General features: G+C 30.4%; 1 protein-coding gene across 3 annotated transcripts in view; it reads right to left on the bottom strand.

Moving 5' to 3' along the window:
- Positions 1-19,314, bottom strand: part of LOC145268166 (spermidine synthase-like) — a 71,655-nt gene that overhangs the window by 12,421 nt on the left and 39,920 nt on the right. For all 3 annotated transcript variants that reach the window (XM_080123376.1, XM_080123377.1, XM_080123378.1), the window contains exons 4-6: positions 6,889-6,981; positions 3,110-3,263; positions 2,501-2,584 (exon numbers count right to left, since the gene is read on the bottom strand). In XM_080123376.1, the coding sequence (XP_079979502.1) occupies positions 2,501-2,584; positions 3,110-3,263; positions 6,889-6,981 (331 nt within the window). The remainder of the gene's footprint in view (positions 1-2,500; positions 2,585-3,109; positions 3,264-6,888; positions 6,982-19,314) is intronic.

Genomic DNA, 19,314 nt, shown 5'->3' with positions numbered 1-19,314 from the left:
AACAACTAGATGCGTATTAAAATGTGATTTTAATATTTTGTTAGAGGCATATTTCTTCTACAAAAAACATTTGAGATTCTACCCTTTAATTCTAAGACATGAGAAAGGGGGATGGGGATAAGCTCCAACTGTCATATGGGCAGTCGGGTTTTGATCCTGGCTTGAGGTAGTTGCTTGTAGCCGCACTGATGAGCTGTGAAACAGCGAAACAGTACTGTATGTGGATGACTATATATATATATATATATATATATATATATATGATGATTGCAACGTCTTGTCAGACGAGTGCCACTCCCTCAGACATTTAAAATCCATGAGCCCAAATACCTGAGGGAGTATCTATACAAAGATGATGTTACAGAGTCTTAGCTTTGTACGACAGCTAAGTCTCTCTCTCGGTTCAAAATGTTGAGATCCAGCAACAAGCAAGAGCAAGATAGCCAGCAACAAATTAAACTGCAGACCAGCTTAATGCGGGTACTGGTCTTCCGCTTTATGGTTTTTTAAATCAGAGATTTGCTTCTCCTAGAAAGGTTGCCTTCACCACGGCTTATGGGAGCCCTCTCCACCCCAATACACATATACACACACACAAATATACACAGTGCTAGTTGGCCGTTGACCCAGAAAAAGAGTTCATTCGCCCTTTGGAAGGTCTTGTATGTCAGGTCATGTCATATGCTACTGGTACCATGTAACCCAGTACTACCTGCCTCATGGTTGGGTCACCGGCGACTAAACTGGTTCCCCCACCAGACTTGTTTGGTGAGGAGGGCGGCTAATCTCCCTGAAAGATTATATATATATATATATATATATATATATATATATATATATATTTAAATAAATGTTTAGAGATACAGAATTTGTATATGGTTTTAAATAAAATGCTAGGCGGAAGTTTCTCGAGAGCTCTTTCGGCTATCATCTCTTCAGGAGTAAATCGATAGCAATCTAAATAATATTGTAACGAAAATAAAGAGTTCTATTGGGGAACTTATTTAATGTGCCAACGTACGGGGACATTAATTAAATTTATTTACGTTTAAAAAACGATTAAAAATGTTGGCACAACGAGGGAGAAAAAAAAAAAAAAAAGCGGGAGAAAAAATTCAAAGTTCCCCAAAGAGAAACAATGCGTTTGATGTTTCTTTTTGCCGGCACAAAGAAGGTTGACGCACCGCGATAGAGACGGCCTCCAAAATCTTTAAATGGTTTTTGGAGTCCGCTCTATGTAGCACCTCGAACCAATCTATTTTATATCTATCGGCACAGCACGGGTTGTCAACCAAATTGGCCTCATCAAATCATCAAATGCTGGCCAATTTGGTTGACAACCCGTGCTGTGCCGATAGATATAAAATAGATTGGTTCGAGGTGCTACATAGAGCGGACTCCAAAAACCATTTAAAGATTTTGGAGGCTGTCTCTATCGCGGTGCGTCAACCTTCTTTGTGCCGGCAAAAAGAAACATCAAACGCATTGTTTCTCTTTGGGGAACTTTGAATTTTTTCTCCCGCTTTTTTTTTTTTTTTTTTCTCCCTCGTTGTGCCAACATTTTTAATCGTTTTTTAAACGTAAATAAATTTAATTAATGTCCCCGTACGTTGGCACATTAAATAAGTTCCCCAATAGAACTCTTTATTTTCGTTACAATATTATTTAGATTGCTATCGATTTACTCCTGAAGAGATGATAGCCGAAAGAGCTCTCGAGAAACTTCCGCCTAGCATTTTATTTAAAAACCATATATATATATATATATATATATATATACACATACACAATAAGATATGTGGATGGCTATATATATACACACACAAGAAAATATATTGATAACAGAAAAATATATACTGCTGTATATAGATTTATCAATTTGAAACAAAGGAATACAATATAGCGTGTATGATTTATGAATGCTCTTTATGCCAGGCATTTCGAAGCATAATGCTTCTTATCAGAAATGGAAGGGCAATCTAGGTAACAAGATAAAGATGCAATAGGAATTCATAACTCCTACACACTATTGTATTCCCTTGTTCCAAATTGATCAATAAATCTATATACGTATTAGCATATATTTTTCTATTATTAATATTTTTTTTTCTCTTGTGTCTAAGTTCCACCTTCATGTTGAGCTTTTTATTATATCAAAAGAATCCTTATACATTTCTTTAATCCTCTTATATATGCATGTACTAGCTGGACGCACGGCATTGTCTGGTCATACAATACGTTTAAACATATTTTAATTTCTGCATGTTGTATATGTATTATTATAGAATCAATCCTCTATTGATTATTATATATTACAAGAAATAATTTGCCCGGTGGACTAATTTAAAAAAATAAATAAAAAAATAATAATGATAATGTCGTTCATCAAATTCTGTGTTTGTTTACAATATCACATCAGCTGATATTTGGCCTTGACGATGAATGCCCTGGAAGAGTCACTTCTGATTAATGTTATATACACACACACACACAAACAAACCTTGATTGCACATAATCCCACCAGGTTTCAGAGCTTTCATTATATGTTGATAAAATGTGATTCCAAAAAGACCTTCGGCTGGACCTAAAACAAAAGAAAAAAATAATTTTAATTTCTCAAAAATGTTTTATTTTTTAAATTCTAAAATGGATGAGTTATCTAAATTTCATTGTTTTTACATTTCACTCAATGGTTTCTCAGAATCAAGAGAGAGAAAAGAGCATATGATTCTTTTCCTACATCTGAATCACAAATTTCTGATCGATTTTGGATAAAAACAAATTAATGGATTTTCAAAGTTACTCCCCCTTCCTAAAAATTTGGAATCAGGGATGGCTTCCCCTTTGACCGTTCAAGTGATGTTTTTTCTTTCAAAATACTTTTCTTGGTATTAATACAGCAAACAAATAAATCAGTAATGAGACCAATTACAAAACTATCAGAGAATGAGCTTGCAGTATACGTATCCACTTCACCCAAATTTTTTTAACACATCTGAATCCATAACGTTAGATGAAAAGAAAGAATAGGAGAGAGAGAAGAAAAAAAAAAAAAAAAAAAGACAAATTGGTTTGAGGTATTGAAATAAATAAAAGTAAATGTATTTACCAACTGGATCTGGTGAATCCGTGATAATGACGTCAAATTCTCCTTGAGATTTTGACAAGTATTCTACACCGTCGGCAATACATAATTCCAGTTTAGGATGAGATAAACCAACAGCCATGTCTGGTAGGTATTTTTTACTTATTTCTACAACTTCCTAAAAGTAAAAAAAAAAAAACATCATTAAAAGTTTGCAAAGAGGGTGAAACATAGATTGTATTTAAACACAATTAATAGTTCTAGATATGTTGAAGAATCTCAACAAGTGGTTCTATCTGTTATGTTCAAGTGTGAAATTAGCATGATTGAATAATGGATGTACCTATAAGGTTAATGGAGGTAAAAAGCAAGTTGGAAGATTACAATTAAATACAAGTACTTATACAATCCACATGAGTTCTGATGTAACAGAGCGCAGACACGTGCATGCAAATACAGAGTCGTGCGCAAAGAAAAAGACTATAAAAAAGCACTTGCACAAACTAGTGATCATATTAGAGACATTCGAGAGGCCAAGTGTCAGAAGATGAACACGTTCAGAATAACATTTTATTTGGGAAAATAAAGTATATATGTTGTTAAAGAAAAAAAGGAGTTGAGTCCTATGTACCTTACAACGTAGCCTGCATATAACGCATGGATCCCATGTATAAATATGTATAACTGAACGACCTAATATGTGTTTAGATTTGATGTGCATTTTTATTTCTTTTGTTGTTATAGTCAACTAACGTACTTCCTAACTTCTGATGTGGCTGCTACAGTAAGCGGTGACAAGGTAAACAGTTCCTTCACGTTTATTGTTCTTCCGTATTTCTATTGTGAAGCAATTTATTAGATTAAAATATAAGAAAAGGACATTATTGAAAAATATACAATAAAAATTAACAAAATTATACAGATGAAAATAACACAATTAGTCTTTATTTGCACTTTTAATAACAAATATTTTTAAAAACAGTTTTTATTTTATTTTAAATTTTATAAGAAATGCTTACGAAATTATAAAAATAAGTGGGTTTTTTTTTTTTGTGGAATTTTAAAAAGTAAAGATTTTATTGGAATTTATATAATAAATATGCTTATGGAAGTATAAAAATAAAATTACTGAAATCAAAATAATAAAATTTCAAATAACATAAAAAGAATGTAAACACATACCTAAAATAGTTTTAAAAGATTTTAAAGTGTTTTCAATAATTCTTTAGAAAAAAAGCGCAAAAAATTGTTTCAATAATTCTTTTAAAGAATAAAACAAATTTCAATAATTCTTAAATAAAGAAGAATAATCAGAAAAACATGATAAAAAAAAAAAAAAAAAAGCATACATGCACAGAAAATATATAAGCATGAAAAAAAAAAGTGAACAAACTGATTTGCCTTGCCACCACTTCCGGTAGCAGCTACGTCTGAAGTTAGGAAATAGAAACTATAACCCCTTTTGTTTATGTTGGAAAACAAAATGAATCAAAATGGATGAAAAGTAAACTTACATAAATCAAGTCTGAACTCAGATTTAGGTATTTCTAATATGCCACTTTCTTACAAACTGGGAAGGATATGATTTTGACAAAATCACTTGTGAATAACAGTCGTTAGGGACACTTGATGTGCAGGTGTACATTCTCTAGCCACACTGAAAAGTCATAATGCGATGAAATTGCTCTCTCTCACAACCCAACCACACACACCCACACATTGAAAAAAAAAATTATAGTTATTAAGCACCTTTAAGAGATTGAAGGTAAGCCCAATTATTTAGTGAATCGAAAAGAAAAGCAGTCAACTAGCATATACACATCATTCCAAACTTGTTTGGATTATGACAGTCTGCTGACATGGTTTCATAAATGTTAATTGCTGGTAACTTGTGGGAAAAATATGAGCCCGCAAAATCAAGATTGACTTTGTTCACTAGGTTCGAATCCCTTAACTAGCAGTAATTATCATGTCCTGCACTGATGATTGCACAAACATTCAGTCTGTAGATATCAAAAATTAAATAAAATACTCATCAAGTACGCTTGAAAGCCAAATCACAACATAATATCAAATAAACAAATATTTTACCTGTTTGAAATTCATAACAAATATATTTCGGAGCTAAACTTTTCTTAAATCAACATTTCTATATGGAATTCTTGACGTTATTCTCGCGTTGCCTACACACTGTTCCAACATTTCAAAATACAACTGCTGAGATACAACTCGTGGTTCTTTACAAACAGACTTTTCTTTCTCCAAGTTTACATCATGGCAAAAAAGAAAGAAAAAAAAAGAAAAAAAAAGAAAAAAAAAACTTACTGAGGATGGAGTTTGGCTCTGAAATATATTTATGTTATAAATTTCAAACAAGTAAAATATTTGTTTATTTTCCTAATATTACGTTGTCATTTGACTTTCAAACGCACTTGATGCGTATTTTATTTTATTCAATCAACATTTCTATATGGAATTCACACACTTGACGTTATAAAAAAATTTATTGGAAAAAATTAGTGAGTGTGTGTATGTGTGTATATATACATATATATATATATATATATATATATATATATATATATATATATGTATGATGATGATCGCTACTTCTCGACAGAAGCTTGCCATCTCTCCAGATTGATGTAGAGCATCCATGCGCACGTAGATGGCTCTTCAAACCAGCTACACTCTTGCAAAATCGTTCACAGAGGTGACAGAGGAACTTGCCAGTATTTGGTGTTGTTTGTGGTAGGACTTCATTCGGCACCTTTAAAAGTCTTGTCAAAACGCTTGTTGAATTAGAGATGAAACTAGAGATATTACAGCAATACTTGTGTTGTCTGGGAAGCAGCACAGACGCATACATATATACACCCACACACACACACATTACAGCATAAATAATATAATACATATATATTTTTCAGTATTTATTAGGGTCACCTTTTGTTCATTTGATCCACTTAAATGTGTAGAGCACTAAAAGGGAATGACACATTGGCTGACGGAAATAAATAGGTAAGGAGTGGATAATACAACCAACTTCATTGGTTAGTAGCAAGAATAAGCAATCATTAAATAAAAATCCACAATACTAGCTTGATGAATTTACCCAGGAATGAAAGAAACGTTTTCTTGTAGTTTACTTGCCATAAGTATATTTTCATATTAATATTAGATACCAGCAGTGAGATCCAGGATTGAATGATGATCAATGAACATTTCACACTCCCATATTATTATTGCCATTGAAATCGGTGAAATCACCTTTTTTCATCAAATCGATTGATTGACTACTTTAGTTCATTTCGAATGCGCCCCTGTTATAATGAACCTACTGTTGATTTTATATGCTGGACTTTACTGCTTGTGCAGTAATAATGTCTTGAATTTAAGTTTAAAATAAAAAAGTAAAATATCATGGTTCAATTGTGCTTTAAACAGAAACATTCATTTTAAACATGCCCCTGTCATATCAAAGAACCTACTGTTGATTTTATGTGTTGGGCCTTTCGGCTTATGTGTTAATAAAACTTCTCAAATGCACTTGTGAAGTTGCGCTGAGTGAGGTGTTAATTTTGATCAAAATTGCCTGTTCCTTCTTTCATCGGATTATTTTGATTAATAATTTTCAATACTTATCATAGGCATTCCAATAAAAAAAAAAACCTATCTAAGAACATTGCCAGGCACAGAGTACTTTTGTGTGACTGTTCATAAAAATTGGCCTAGCCGTTTTTGAGTTCATAGGGAACTAACTCAAAATTCCTTTTATATAGAGATATGAAAAAATGACTTACCTCATCAATTTCGCATAGGACAACTCTCTTTACAGAGGGATGCTTTACAACTTCTCTTACAACGCCGCCATCTCCACCACCAATAATTAAAACCTTTAGAAATAAGAAAAAATTCTATTTGTAACAGTAATAAGATAATAGAAAAACATGTTCGATCAAAAAGCAACAAATTAAATCTCCTGACATGATAATTAAATGAAGAATGGATCCATTCGACCTGCACGTTTAGTAGATATAAATGTATTTTTAAACTTAAATGTTAGAGGTCTATGCACAGACACAGACTCTTCTAGTGATGCTTACAAGGATTTGAAATAGGATACATTTTTAGCTAGAAGCAAAGTGTAGTATATGTTCTGATATTTCAAGCTGAAGCAAAACAGATCAATGTACCGACGCAGATTCTTCTAGTGATGGAGAAGACTTGAAGTGAGGTACGTTCATTTAATCTGCTCATTTAGCAGCAAAAATTATGTTTCAAACTGAATGTAACAGCCCGACCAACCTCCTTCGCTTTTAGAGCAAAGCATAGTATCTGTTATGATATTACACTTCATCTGTTCTCAGTCAGTAACCAAAAAAAAAAAAAAAAAAAAGGCATTCAACCTAGGCGGGTTGAACTAGCTTCCCTCAGAGGGAAAAGTTTAATGTGAACTTCAATGTTATGAAGTCCATGACATAAATAGCACAGTTAACACAATACTAAGTGAATACAACTTGTTTGTGCCAAGAAGTGCAAAGGGATTAACAAAGATTACCAATGACATTGATTAGTAATACACACGGACGAAAAAACGCTTTGGATAATCACAGATTTCAAGGTAGTTCTACTAAAATAGCCATATTTTTTAAACCAAAGCACTTCAAGTCTTCAAATTACTATTGTTTTGTTCAGAAATAAATATACTTTCAAATGAATTAATAAATATGAATGTACATTATATATTTTAAGAGTTTTAAGCAAATAAAGTGATAAAAATGTGAACGTCATAAAATGGCGTTTTCGGTAAGGTTTTGTAATGACCCCCCGTTTTCTAAAGGTCCGTACCGTGATTGTATGAAGAATTTCGTCATGAAATTTGGGAACCAATTAGAAGAGGTGTTAATCTTAATACTGTCAAGTGTCCGAAATATTTTTGACCATTTCTTTTTTTGTTGTGTTAAAAATAAGACTTTAATATGACGAGTATTGAACATTTTGAAAAAAAAATTCTTCGGACACCCAGTAGTAAGTAAATCAATCTTTTTACTATCTTTATCAATTAAAAGTATTATTTTATGTTGAGTAGGACCACGGTAATTGATAATTTAAAAGGACCTACCCGAAAAAAAAAAATTGTTTCTATTTCTCGAATTTGGTCAAATGAAGTTAGTATTTTAAAGAAGCAACAGCAGCAGCTCCAGCCTGTAGAATCAGCCATAGCACAGCACAGTGTAAACAACACGCGTTCTTTAATTTTTATTCAAGAACGAATTAAGAAAAACATGAAAATATGAATATAAATGTTCTTATATGTTTAATGAGAGCTATTTTGTTATCAGAATAACATTAGTTTAGAACTATTCGGTTTTCAGAATGTATAATAACAACAATCCCAACCAATTCGGCATTATGAATCTGTTGCAATTTCTTACATCGCTCGTCAAATTTAAAAACATGGTTAAAAAAACAAAAACTACAATTAGGAAGTTTGCATGCACTTTTATTCTTTAAATTAGTTTTGAACAACGAATTAAAACAATGTTTTACTGCGAACAGCCACAAATGTTTTTTTTTTCAAAATCAAAATAAGTATCAAAATCTCGTTCATACATAGATTCGAAAAAGTTGTCAAAAAACAAATATATAACAAATAAATGTTATCAAAGGCAAGATAAGTTACTTAAAACTACACATAATCATCCTAAAAAAAAAAAAAGCATGCATATTTTCCCATAGAAAGAAAAAGTTAACTGCCCTAAAATGCTAGAATGACCTGTAATAGGAAATTATTTTACATTCAATTCTAAAATAATTTGTTTACCTTTCATTAGAGTTTTTCATGGCATTTTATACATAATTTCCTAAAAAGGTAGAATCACATTTTGGAGGGGTGGTCAGAAGGAGTTGAGTGGGATTAAACAGAAGGTGTTAATCTACAATAATACCAAAGAAATATTGCAATATATTCATTTTTAAATGGTCTTATGTTTAGATTTAAGTTTTTTGTACATAAAGCACATTACAATTCAACTTTGAGTTCTCCAACTTCTTTTCTGTTTATGGATACATGGCATTTTTAAGGAATTGCTGCATATTTATGCACATTTACTGCAGATTATTTGGAAACCATAAACTTTGGGAGATTTTCAGTTGCATATTCTGATTCCTTGTACAAAAATACACTTATATGGTAAATTTCATTTCTTAGTCTTGTGTTTTAACAAAGATATGACATTTTTACTGAAAAAGTAGTGCAAAAAATGTGACGAAACGCATATGGTCTTAAAGAGGGAAAAATATCCAAACGTGTGAGGCACAAAAATAGCCATAACTTCCTTAATTTTAATCAGATTTTAAAAATTTAAAAAGATTCTTTCTTAGCTCATCAAGCTCTTTCTATGCATACCAATATTGAAATATTTCAAGCTATTTCAATTTTTTCATGTGTATTGCTACATTGATCAAGCCCAGGACTTCTGTTGACAGAGCTGTATTGTGAGACAAGTCAGTGAATGTATTTTAAATGCAAGCGGTTAACGGGAATTACAGCCCCACACATATATCCTGATATAAATAGAAATGCACATGGGGATTTTTTCAGTCAATGAGTCAGTCGAGAGTTGAAAGTTGAGTTTGAGTTTCGAGTTTGACAAACACAGTCGTCAGATTGAGCATCTCAGGGAGCGACGAGAGGCAGCTATGTATGGAAGATGAATCAATAGAGAAATTCCCACCCTCCTAAGTATAGGCAGAGAAATAAGGCACACGATTCAACTGTGAAACCAATAAAATCCCAATTGACCAGACAATAAGCCTTGCGTTGTTGCTATGAGCTTTTTGTTCCAGGTGAGCAGACATGGTCAAGAGATGTAACAAAAATATAAAAAGGTAGGTTTCTGTTTTTTTTTTATAAATCCTCAAAAAGGGCTGAAGTGCCATAAATATGAACATTGACTTGAAATAAGCAGACTTCCCTTCCCACCCTACACAGCAGAACATTAATTTCACAAGCCGTCCCCCATCGCATATATATATATCCCAGTTATATTCAGTTCTTAGATCGATAATTTTTTTCTAGACTGAGGAAATTTAAATTTTTGTCTTAATCTAATATCCCTTTTTTGGGAGATGGATTTTTCAATTTTCTCTTCATTATTAGCTAACCCTGTGTCAAGATCTGCCCATGTGGAGAGGCAAATAAAAATAGAAAGACCAATCTCTGCATAATATGTCCTGTAGAAATACGAGGAGACAGCTAAAAACATTGATTTATGTATGATACAGGATGGATAATTTGTAAACTTAACTGATAGTGTGTGGAAGGAGAGGGAGGGAAGTAACGTATTGATGAAGTTGAAATCCCGTTGGATCTATGTTTTACTAGACCTTTCAGGCTTAGCCAAATACATACCTCACAATATTACTGCTTTGAATAAATTAAAAATAAAACGTTTTTCCTTTATATAAATGTCAAGTGCGAACACAGACTCCACAATATTGTTGGCATGAATAAATTAAAAGTTACAATTATTTATTAAAAAAACTGTTAACACACTATTATACATTTATAGATTTTTTTTTCGTTCATTTAAAAATGCCTAAACACAAGGAACATTTTTATGGGTCCTTAGACTTCTAAGACCAAAGTGTAGCATCTGTTCTCCACAACATCAGCACCATTTGATGCCAGAAGTTTTCATGTAATTCTAACATTTGAAAAAAATTAAAAATATGGATGAACATACAGAGGAAGTGCAGCTTAAATTATAAGTAAATTAGCATTAAAAGTTGATTTTTTTTCTTTTTAGATAATTATTTTATCAACTTGCATGAAAAGAGCTATGTAAAAGATGCTTACAACCGTTTGAATTATGCAAATACCATCAGTAGTTCAAAAGTTATGAGAATTTCAAGTGCCAAAATTTAGGCTTTTCCGTAGACATTTTTCTTTAGAAAAAGTGGGCTAAATTACGAACCTCAACATTTCAAGAAACTTGGTAATTTCACCACCATTTATTTATTTTTCAAGCCATTCTCGAAGCCCTGAGGCGAAGTTTGAAAATAAAATCGGCCAGCCAGAATGAGTTAGTGAAAGATGTTTGAATTTATTTAAGAACCAAATTGACAGGTGCGCGGCCGGAAGTCGTTGAGCGTTATGATGACGTAGGTTTGTTTGTTATAAGCGAAGTAAAAAAAGAAAACCACGTTAACACTAAGCGGGAAAATAAAAACACAAAAAAAAACTAACGTAAAGCAAACGAACGATGAAAACAGAAAAACGAACACGTGAAAAATGGCTTACATAAGCGTGTTTCGATATTAAAATTTAAAAAATCAAGAAAAAAAACCCATCCCACACCACGATTCGAACCCAAAACATTTAGATAATGAACCAAGGCCTTAACCAACTGAGCTAAGGCGACGTTCACAAAATTTGTTTGGTTTTTCAACTATTTAAAGTAAATCAGGTCACAACATCATCTGACGCATGCGTAGAATCGGTCATTGTCATTTAATGTAAAATGATTTCCCATTTTGAATCATTCGAGCGCTTAAGGGCAGCTACCCCCCCCCTTTTTCCTACGATAGATAAATCCTGGGTGTTTTTTTTTTTGTTTGTTTGTTTTCTAAAAGGCAATTATGCATTGTTTTAAGAGGGTCTTTGTGCAATTATGAGAAGGTAGGGAGGTTACCACTCTGACTTTGGGTTTATGTGAACATCCTGAAGACTTGATAGAAACAAAACAAAAACAATTTTAGAATTTAGAGTGGGGGTTGGTTTCACATAAATGTAAAATAATTCACCATTTCAAGACGATCCTAGCATTTTAGGACAGTTGACCAATTTTTTTTTTATGGGAGATTAATCATATGCACTTTCTTTAAACGTTTTTTATGCTTTTTTTTATACGCTTATATGAGCTCACAAGGGAAGTTTGTTTAGTGGGGAGCTCTGCCACTTGTACTTAGTGTTATTGTTAAGGCTAAAGGTTTTAGGAGGAGGCTTACCACTCGTACCTAGGATTAGACAGAATTAAGCGTTTTTTTTAAGAGGGTGTTTGATACCCATTGTGAAACTTTACAAGAATTATGACAAACAGACAAAAATAAATGTTATTTAAAAAAGTGACGTCCCCCTAACAGAAAACATGATGCTTGGAAAAATATCAAGTATTTAAATTCTATTTAAATATAAAAAAAGAAAAGTTTTTGCTAAAGCTGACAAATTGTTAAAAAATTTGAATTTGAATGTTATTTTGATTTTTAATTACATTTCATGTCCTTTCCTACCATTGTTATTTTTTAACTGAGCACCTCCTACAAATATTTAAATTTTATTTTTTTAATAATCGGGTAGATTAGTTTCCATTCGATAATAATTCACTGAAAACATTTTTTAAGGGATGAAAATTAGAAGTGTGTTACCATTCGTAATCGTACACGTGAACCAAAACATCATATTTCACATTTTCGCTTGTTAAAATATTTTAAAATTTACTACTACCCAACTTTTTTAAATATTTGTATGGTTGATAACAAAATAGCTCTAACATGTAAGAATTTTTTTTATAACCAGATTTTCAATTAAAAAAAAAAATCGATTTGGAATAAAAATAAACAACAAAAACAAATGTCTGTTTACGCCATGTTATCGCTGCTGCTATCACTAGTACTACAGAAGTCTTGATTCAAATTCATAATGATTTTTTTGGATATTATGTTTTTAAATTGCTACGTACCACTAAAAAAAACACTGTTCAATCATCTTTTTAACGAATAAACATAGTAAAAAGATTGTTTTATTTAATAGTGAGTGTCCGAAGAAAATTTTTTTCCAAAATTTTCAATACTCATCATTTTGAAATCTTTTTTTTAATACAACAAAAAAACGAGTGGTCAAATGAATTTCGGACACTCAAAATTATTAAAAATGACATCTCTTTTGGCTAATTTCCAAATTTCATTAAAAAATTCTTTACAGAAACACGGTACGAATGTTTAGAAATCGGGAGGGGGGGAGGTTGTTACAAAATCTTACTGAAAATGCCGTTTTATGATGTTCACATTTTTATCTCTTTATTTGCTTAAAACTCTAAAAATATATAGTGTATGTTATTATTTACTAATTCATTTGAAAGTATATTCATTTCTGAACAAAACGGTGGTATTTTGAAGACTTAAAGTGCTTTGGTTTTTAAAATATTACTATTTTAGCAGAAACCCCTTGAAATCTATGATTATCCAAAGAATTTTAACGGCTACATGTATTGCTACTCTATCTGGCCAAAAATATACCCCTATTTTCTGATATGCGATCATAAATTGTACTCTACATGAATCCTTGATGTAGCTTTCACAGTACCAAGATACCAGGAATCCTGATAAGCAACAACTATATATTCACCAGTCGATGGTAATTTTTGTCATTTCTATTCTGTTGTTTTAGTGAAAATTCAACTATGTAAACAAAGAAATAAAACGTTAATTTTTTATCTTGTTTCCACCTTAACATTTAAAATGATTACTTTATGTTTTAGGGTATGCTGAAAACGAATACCGCATTTAAATTTTCTGCAAATAAGTAGCATTGCGATGATTAAGACATTAAGCAATATCATTTCTTATGTTATCGCTGGTGGCTATCTTGGTACGCACGAGCGCGCAAAGGTAACCCCGAAAAACTATGCGCAAACACATGTACCAAGATGCCCACCAGCAATAACATAAGAAATGACATTGCTTAATATCCAGAAAGCTACTTATTTGCGGAAAATTTAAATGTGATATTCGTTTTCAGCATACCCCAAAACCTTAAAGACAGTCATTTTAAAGAAAAATGTTAAGGTGGAAACAAGGTAAAAATTTACAAAATGCATCACAATGAAATTATTTATTGAACTGCCTAATTATTGTTATTATTATTATTTAGATATCTTCAGTTAAAAAAATAAATAATGGGTTTTGTTTTACAGATTCGAAAAAATGGTTTTGACAATGAGTTAAAAATAAATTCAAGTTTCACAATATATTTTATTTAATTGTTAGGTGAAAGTATGTTATAAGGTTATTATTTCAGCATGGTAACATAAGTGTACAAATACCTTTTATTTGTTGTTGTTTTTTTTACCATTAAAATCAGGTCATGTACTTAGTACATTTTGTTGTTTTTTTAACGCTTTTAGTACATGTGTACTAAAAGCGTTAAAAACAACAAAATAGTATTGTTTGGAAATCAAAATTTGAAAAACTTGATAATTTTTTTAAATTGACAAACTCAAAATAAAAAATAAACTTTTTTCTGCTTTCGTTTTGAAAGCAGAAAAAAACAGTTTTCTATTTTTAAGAGAATACAAACTCATTAATACGCTGACAGCAATAATTAGCGAAAAGCAAGTCGTTTCCTTTTAAATGGATTTGAATTTCTATAAAAGATAACATTTTAAAGAAATTTCCGCGCAATTAATAATTATCAAATATTTACATATACATGAAAATAATTCTGAAACTATTATCTATATGAAAATGGATGATATATGCTGATTTATCTTATAAATTTTGAAATATTCTTTGTCAACTTTGCTTGATCGTAACTTTGCTTCCTGTGGTCGTAAAAAAAAATCAAAGTCCAGTAGAGATGGACTTCTTTGTTTATATAGGCTGTAAAATTTCAACCATATCCAATCAAATTTAACCCCGCGCATGTGTATCCAAATGTAACGTATAAAATGAAAACATTTAAAAAAGTGTTTCCCTTTTTTGCTGTCGTAATTTTTTATCGTTTTCTTTTCATTTTTAACTTGGAGCCTAAAAACATTGAATGCAGAAAAGAAAAATAAATTAACATCATTGGAATGCTTATTCTATTCTCTTTTCATCAATGTAATTCTTTTAAAAATTGATCAACAAATAAAAAAGATATGACTTGTTGAAGCACATTAGGTATATAATATTGCCAATGTGATTTGATTTCCTTCCACTTGAGTAATATTGCCTCTTAGCCTTACTCCTTGTACAAAGAACGAGCTATGGAAGTTTCTCAGCACTTATAACTATCTAAGTGTACAAAATTAAAAGTAGAAAATACAAAGCATAAAAAAATGAAGTACACTTTTAATAATTTTGTGCTTAGTTTCTAAGTGAATTTGATTTTAATTGAAAGCGTATCTGTTCACCTATTAAACTTGTTTCGGCATTCACTCTGGAACAGTTGGGCTGGCACCATCCAGAGAATTTACCCTGCCCTACACGGATACTGACCAGACACAACAGTCCACCGCAGAAGCAAAAACAAGCCTTAGCCAATCTTGGTTCCAGAGATGAACTTCATAAAAGCCGGGACCCAAGATCAGCTAAGTATCTTTACAGTACAGAGCCATGTTTTCATGACATCGAATTGTTAGAAAAGTAACAAGACTATGTTGATGAATGTAGTCAAATTTTGCCTAAAAGTTATTGTTTTAGTTAGGTCTGGAACTTATTGAGTGTTGTGTTAATGTTACAAAAATGAATTTAGAAAGATATTTTTGGAGTCCGTATTTATTTCCTTTAACAATTTACAAAGATATTAACCCTAACCCTAACCTATTTACTTCCTTTTTGACTGGAACAAAGTTAAAACGGTTAGCTTTTAATTTGTTTTCTTTGTTGAATTTTTTTGTACCTAAACTTATCTTAAATGTTATTTTGTAAATATTTGCAAGTTTGAGTGGGTACAACCTCTAAATCATAAATTTTACAAACACAACAACAAGCCAATGTGACTCAGCAGGTTGGTAAGAACATATATTCCAAAATTTATAATGATTGGTTCATAAAAATTATTACTTCCTTCCCCACGGAGGCAGAGTTGGACAAAAGGTTGGCTTTTAATCTAGAGATAAAAATAGCATAAATTTAGGATTTCTTCTCCTTCATTGACCAAAGGTAGGAAAGACAAAGTGCAGTATCAAAACAGATTCTACATTTTGTTTCTTGCCAAAACACATTTGGGGGGGGGGGGGGTCTGATGATTTATGAAAATTTAAATCTTCCATGAATTCTCTTAACTTCTTTTAAAGTCAGACATCATGTTGAGAAAAAAGAGTGATAAGTGAAATATCAATAAATTATGAGCACTTAAGTAATTTGTGACAGCTTGAAATGCTTTATCACACATTTTGAAACCTTCTGATATCAACCCCGGGTTCTTAACATAGTTTTTGTTATCTGGGCCACCTACACAGTATCAAGTAGTTTGTACTATGCAGGGGGGCTTAGTCCAGACTTGTTAGCATTGGTATTTCAAGCAATTTCTCCATCTGATCAGGATTTTTTTTTTTTTTTTAGCTGACTCACTATCTGGCATTTTATATATATATATATATATATATATAATATTTATTTTTATTATTTTTAAAACAGTAATCTACGTAAATAATAAATAATTAAAAATAATAAAAATAAATTTTAAAAAATGTTATATATACGCCCAAACAAATTATGGACGACTTTCTAAAATAAACAAACAAAAAATCAAGGTTCGAGGGGAACCCAATATTAACCGAATCTATCGTTTGGAAACCAACAACAACAAATATATATATATATATATATAGTTATATATATATATATATATATATATATATAATAGATACAGTGTAAATAATTTTCAAATACAAACACTGAGCATAATATTACAGCTGTTTTAAGGCAATGTCTATTTTAAGTGTTATAAAGAAATAAATTTTCATCTAGCCACATTGGATATCTTCAGGATAAAACTATGTAATTACCCAGAAAACAAATTACACCAATGTTCACAATATAAACATATGTGTATTTTTGAGGATTTAAATAATTTTCAAATCATGTTCCAAAAAAAGGGTATACACAAAGACATTAAAATAGTTTACAGCTGTTTAAAGAAAATGCTTAAGTCATAAATGAAGCTTAAGATTTTCTTTTAAAACATTGAATACCTTCAGAAAGAAAAAAAATTATACAGACAAAATGCAAAAGTTCAATTTCTACTAAAAATAAATAAAAAAAAAAAAAACAAGAATTGATTCATTGTTAAATATGTTAAGATGTTAAATTAATTCTGTCAGAGTTTGAGTTATCTTTTTGTTTGAAAAAAAAAAAAAAAAATTAAATAAAATAAAAAAAGAAAATATAAAAAGAGACAAAAATGTAGCCCAATCTTATAAATTTATTTCAACCCTTTTGAAAATTATTTTTTTACAGTCCCTATTGGGTTAAAATAAATTTATGAGATCAGGATAGATTTGTTTTTTTGTTTTTTTTTTGTAATTAATATTTTTTATTTTTACTCCAATATGCTCTCCCACAGAAAAAAAATAAACATATACATATAAATGTATATATAAATTATAATTTTTAAAATTTTCTTTCTGTCATGTCTTGCTACGATGTGCAGACCATTTTGGTCATTATTGATCTCATTAGGCAAGAAACAAAATTTGAAAATTAAAAAAGTTTTCTTTTAGAGAAAAATATTTTAACATGTCTGTAGCATGGTTTAATGCTCTTAATATTTTTAATTGGAAGGCAAAAAACTAACATCTGTTATCTGTAAACAAAAGGAGGTGGGGGTGGGTAAAAGTGTTGGTGGGGAGGATGTATAAAAGATTAGAGAGAGTTAAGAGAGTAAGAAAGAAAAGGTAAAGATATAGAGGGAGGGATTTGTAAAGTTATTTAGAGAGAGAAGGAGGAAATAAAAAAAAAAGGAGGTAGTACAAACGAATACAAGTGACAAATCACGATGAGGATATCGGAAAACCATATTTCAGAAAATTTGAAATTGGATAGACCGTGGAACAAGTTTACTGGAATTAGGCTATATTATCTCCAACCTCGAGTTGAAAATTCAATTTAAAAAAAAAAAATTTATTTTTTATTTTTTGAATTTTATGTCAACTTTTTTATAAAAAGATTCAGATCTATCTTTTTAAGGGGCATAAATTAGACTTCATATTTTTATATACTTTCTAGTTATATCAAATAAAACTGTTTTTCTTTTTAATTTGTATCTTAATAAATTTATACATTTATTTCTGAAGCTTATCATATAGTATTTTAACTTCTAGTTTGTTTATATATATATATATATATATATATATATATATATATATATTATACACACACACACATATATATATAGTGCTTTAAGTTATTTATATATTTTTATTTTGTAATTTTTATTTTTATTTACTTATATATTTGTTTTGTTTATTTATTTTATTATACAAAAGGGAGGGGGTATCCTAATCTAGATCATTTTCCAGGGGTTTTCCAAAAGATTTTCAAAATTCTATCTAAAATCACTTGCGATCTCTTTTAGTTTAATAATTTTCTTTAAATAAAATACTATAGTGTTTTTGAGACTCTAATTTATCTTTATAAAATCATGCCATTTTTTCAGTAATTCTTTGTAATTTGAGAGAATTATTCATTAAATTATATTGTTGGGATCTTCAGGTAGTTGAATATTGTCCCAATTTATTATATGTACGGGAATAAGAATAGTTAACTATTTACATCCATATGTTGAGTACGAAAATAGTACCACAGAAACACGTTAGAAGAAAAAAAAAACATCAGAGTTTGGGTATTTATTTTATTGAGGGTATTTTAGTGATTTGGTTGGCTTGGTTTAAGTAGGCAATTGGTATTATAGGCTTAGCTAGTTGTTAGTGGTAGATTAAATCAATTGGGATATTTAACTAAATGGGTGCGTTAGGCATATATATATATATATATATATATATATATATATATATATATATAGTAAGTTATAAAATATATATGGCGATTAAGCGACACTGAATATTCCGCGTTTCATCCACTTTAGGACTCTTCAGGCTTATGCGGAATATTCAGTGTAGCTTAATTGCCATATATATTTTATAACTTACTAATTAGCTCTACCTACGTATTGAGCACTTTTGAAGTAAATACTAAAAGTTTACGCATAAATTTATACTTTCGTATATTAATTTTATGTGAGTAAATGAAGTAGTTTATATATATATATATATATATATATATATATATATATAAACACACACACAAATGTATACTACATGAATATATACGTACACATATATACATATACACAAACAAATACATATAACATGCAAAAAAAAAAAATATATATATATGACATAAAAAGAAACTGAAATCTCACAAAGATCTCCATCATTCTAGTAATTATAAGAGCAACT

Source organism: Euprymna scolopes, chromosome 43 (assembly GCF_053919585.1).
Source record: "Euprymna scolopes isolate OS-2025 chromosome 43, ASM5391958v1, whole genome shotgun sequence".
Taxonomy (NCBI): Eukaryota; Metazoa; Mollusca; class Cephalopoda; order Sepiida; family Sepiolidae; genus Euprymna; species Euprymna scolopes.
The sequence above is the reverse complement of the archived record's forward strand: the minus strand, read 5'-3'. Positions and strand labels throughout refer to the sequence as shown.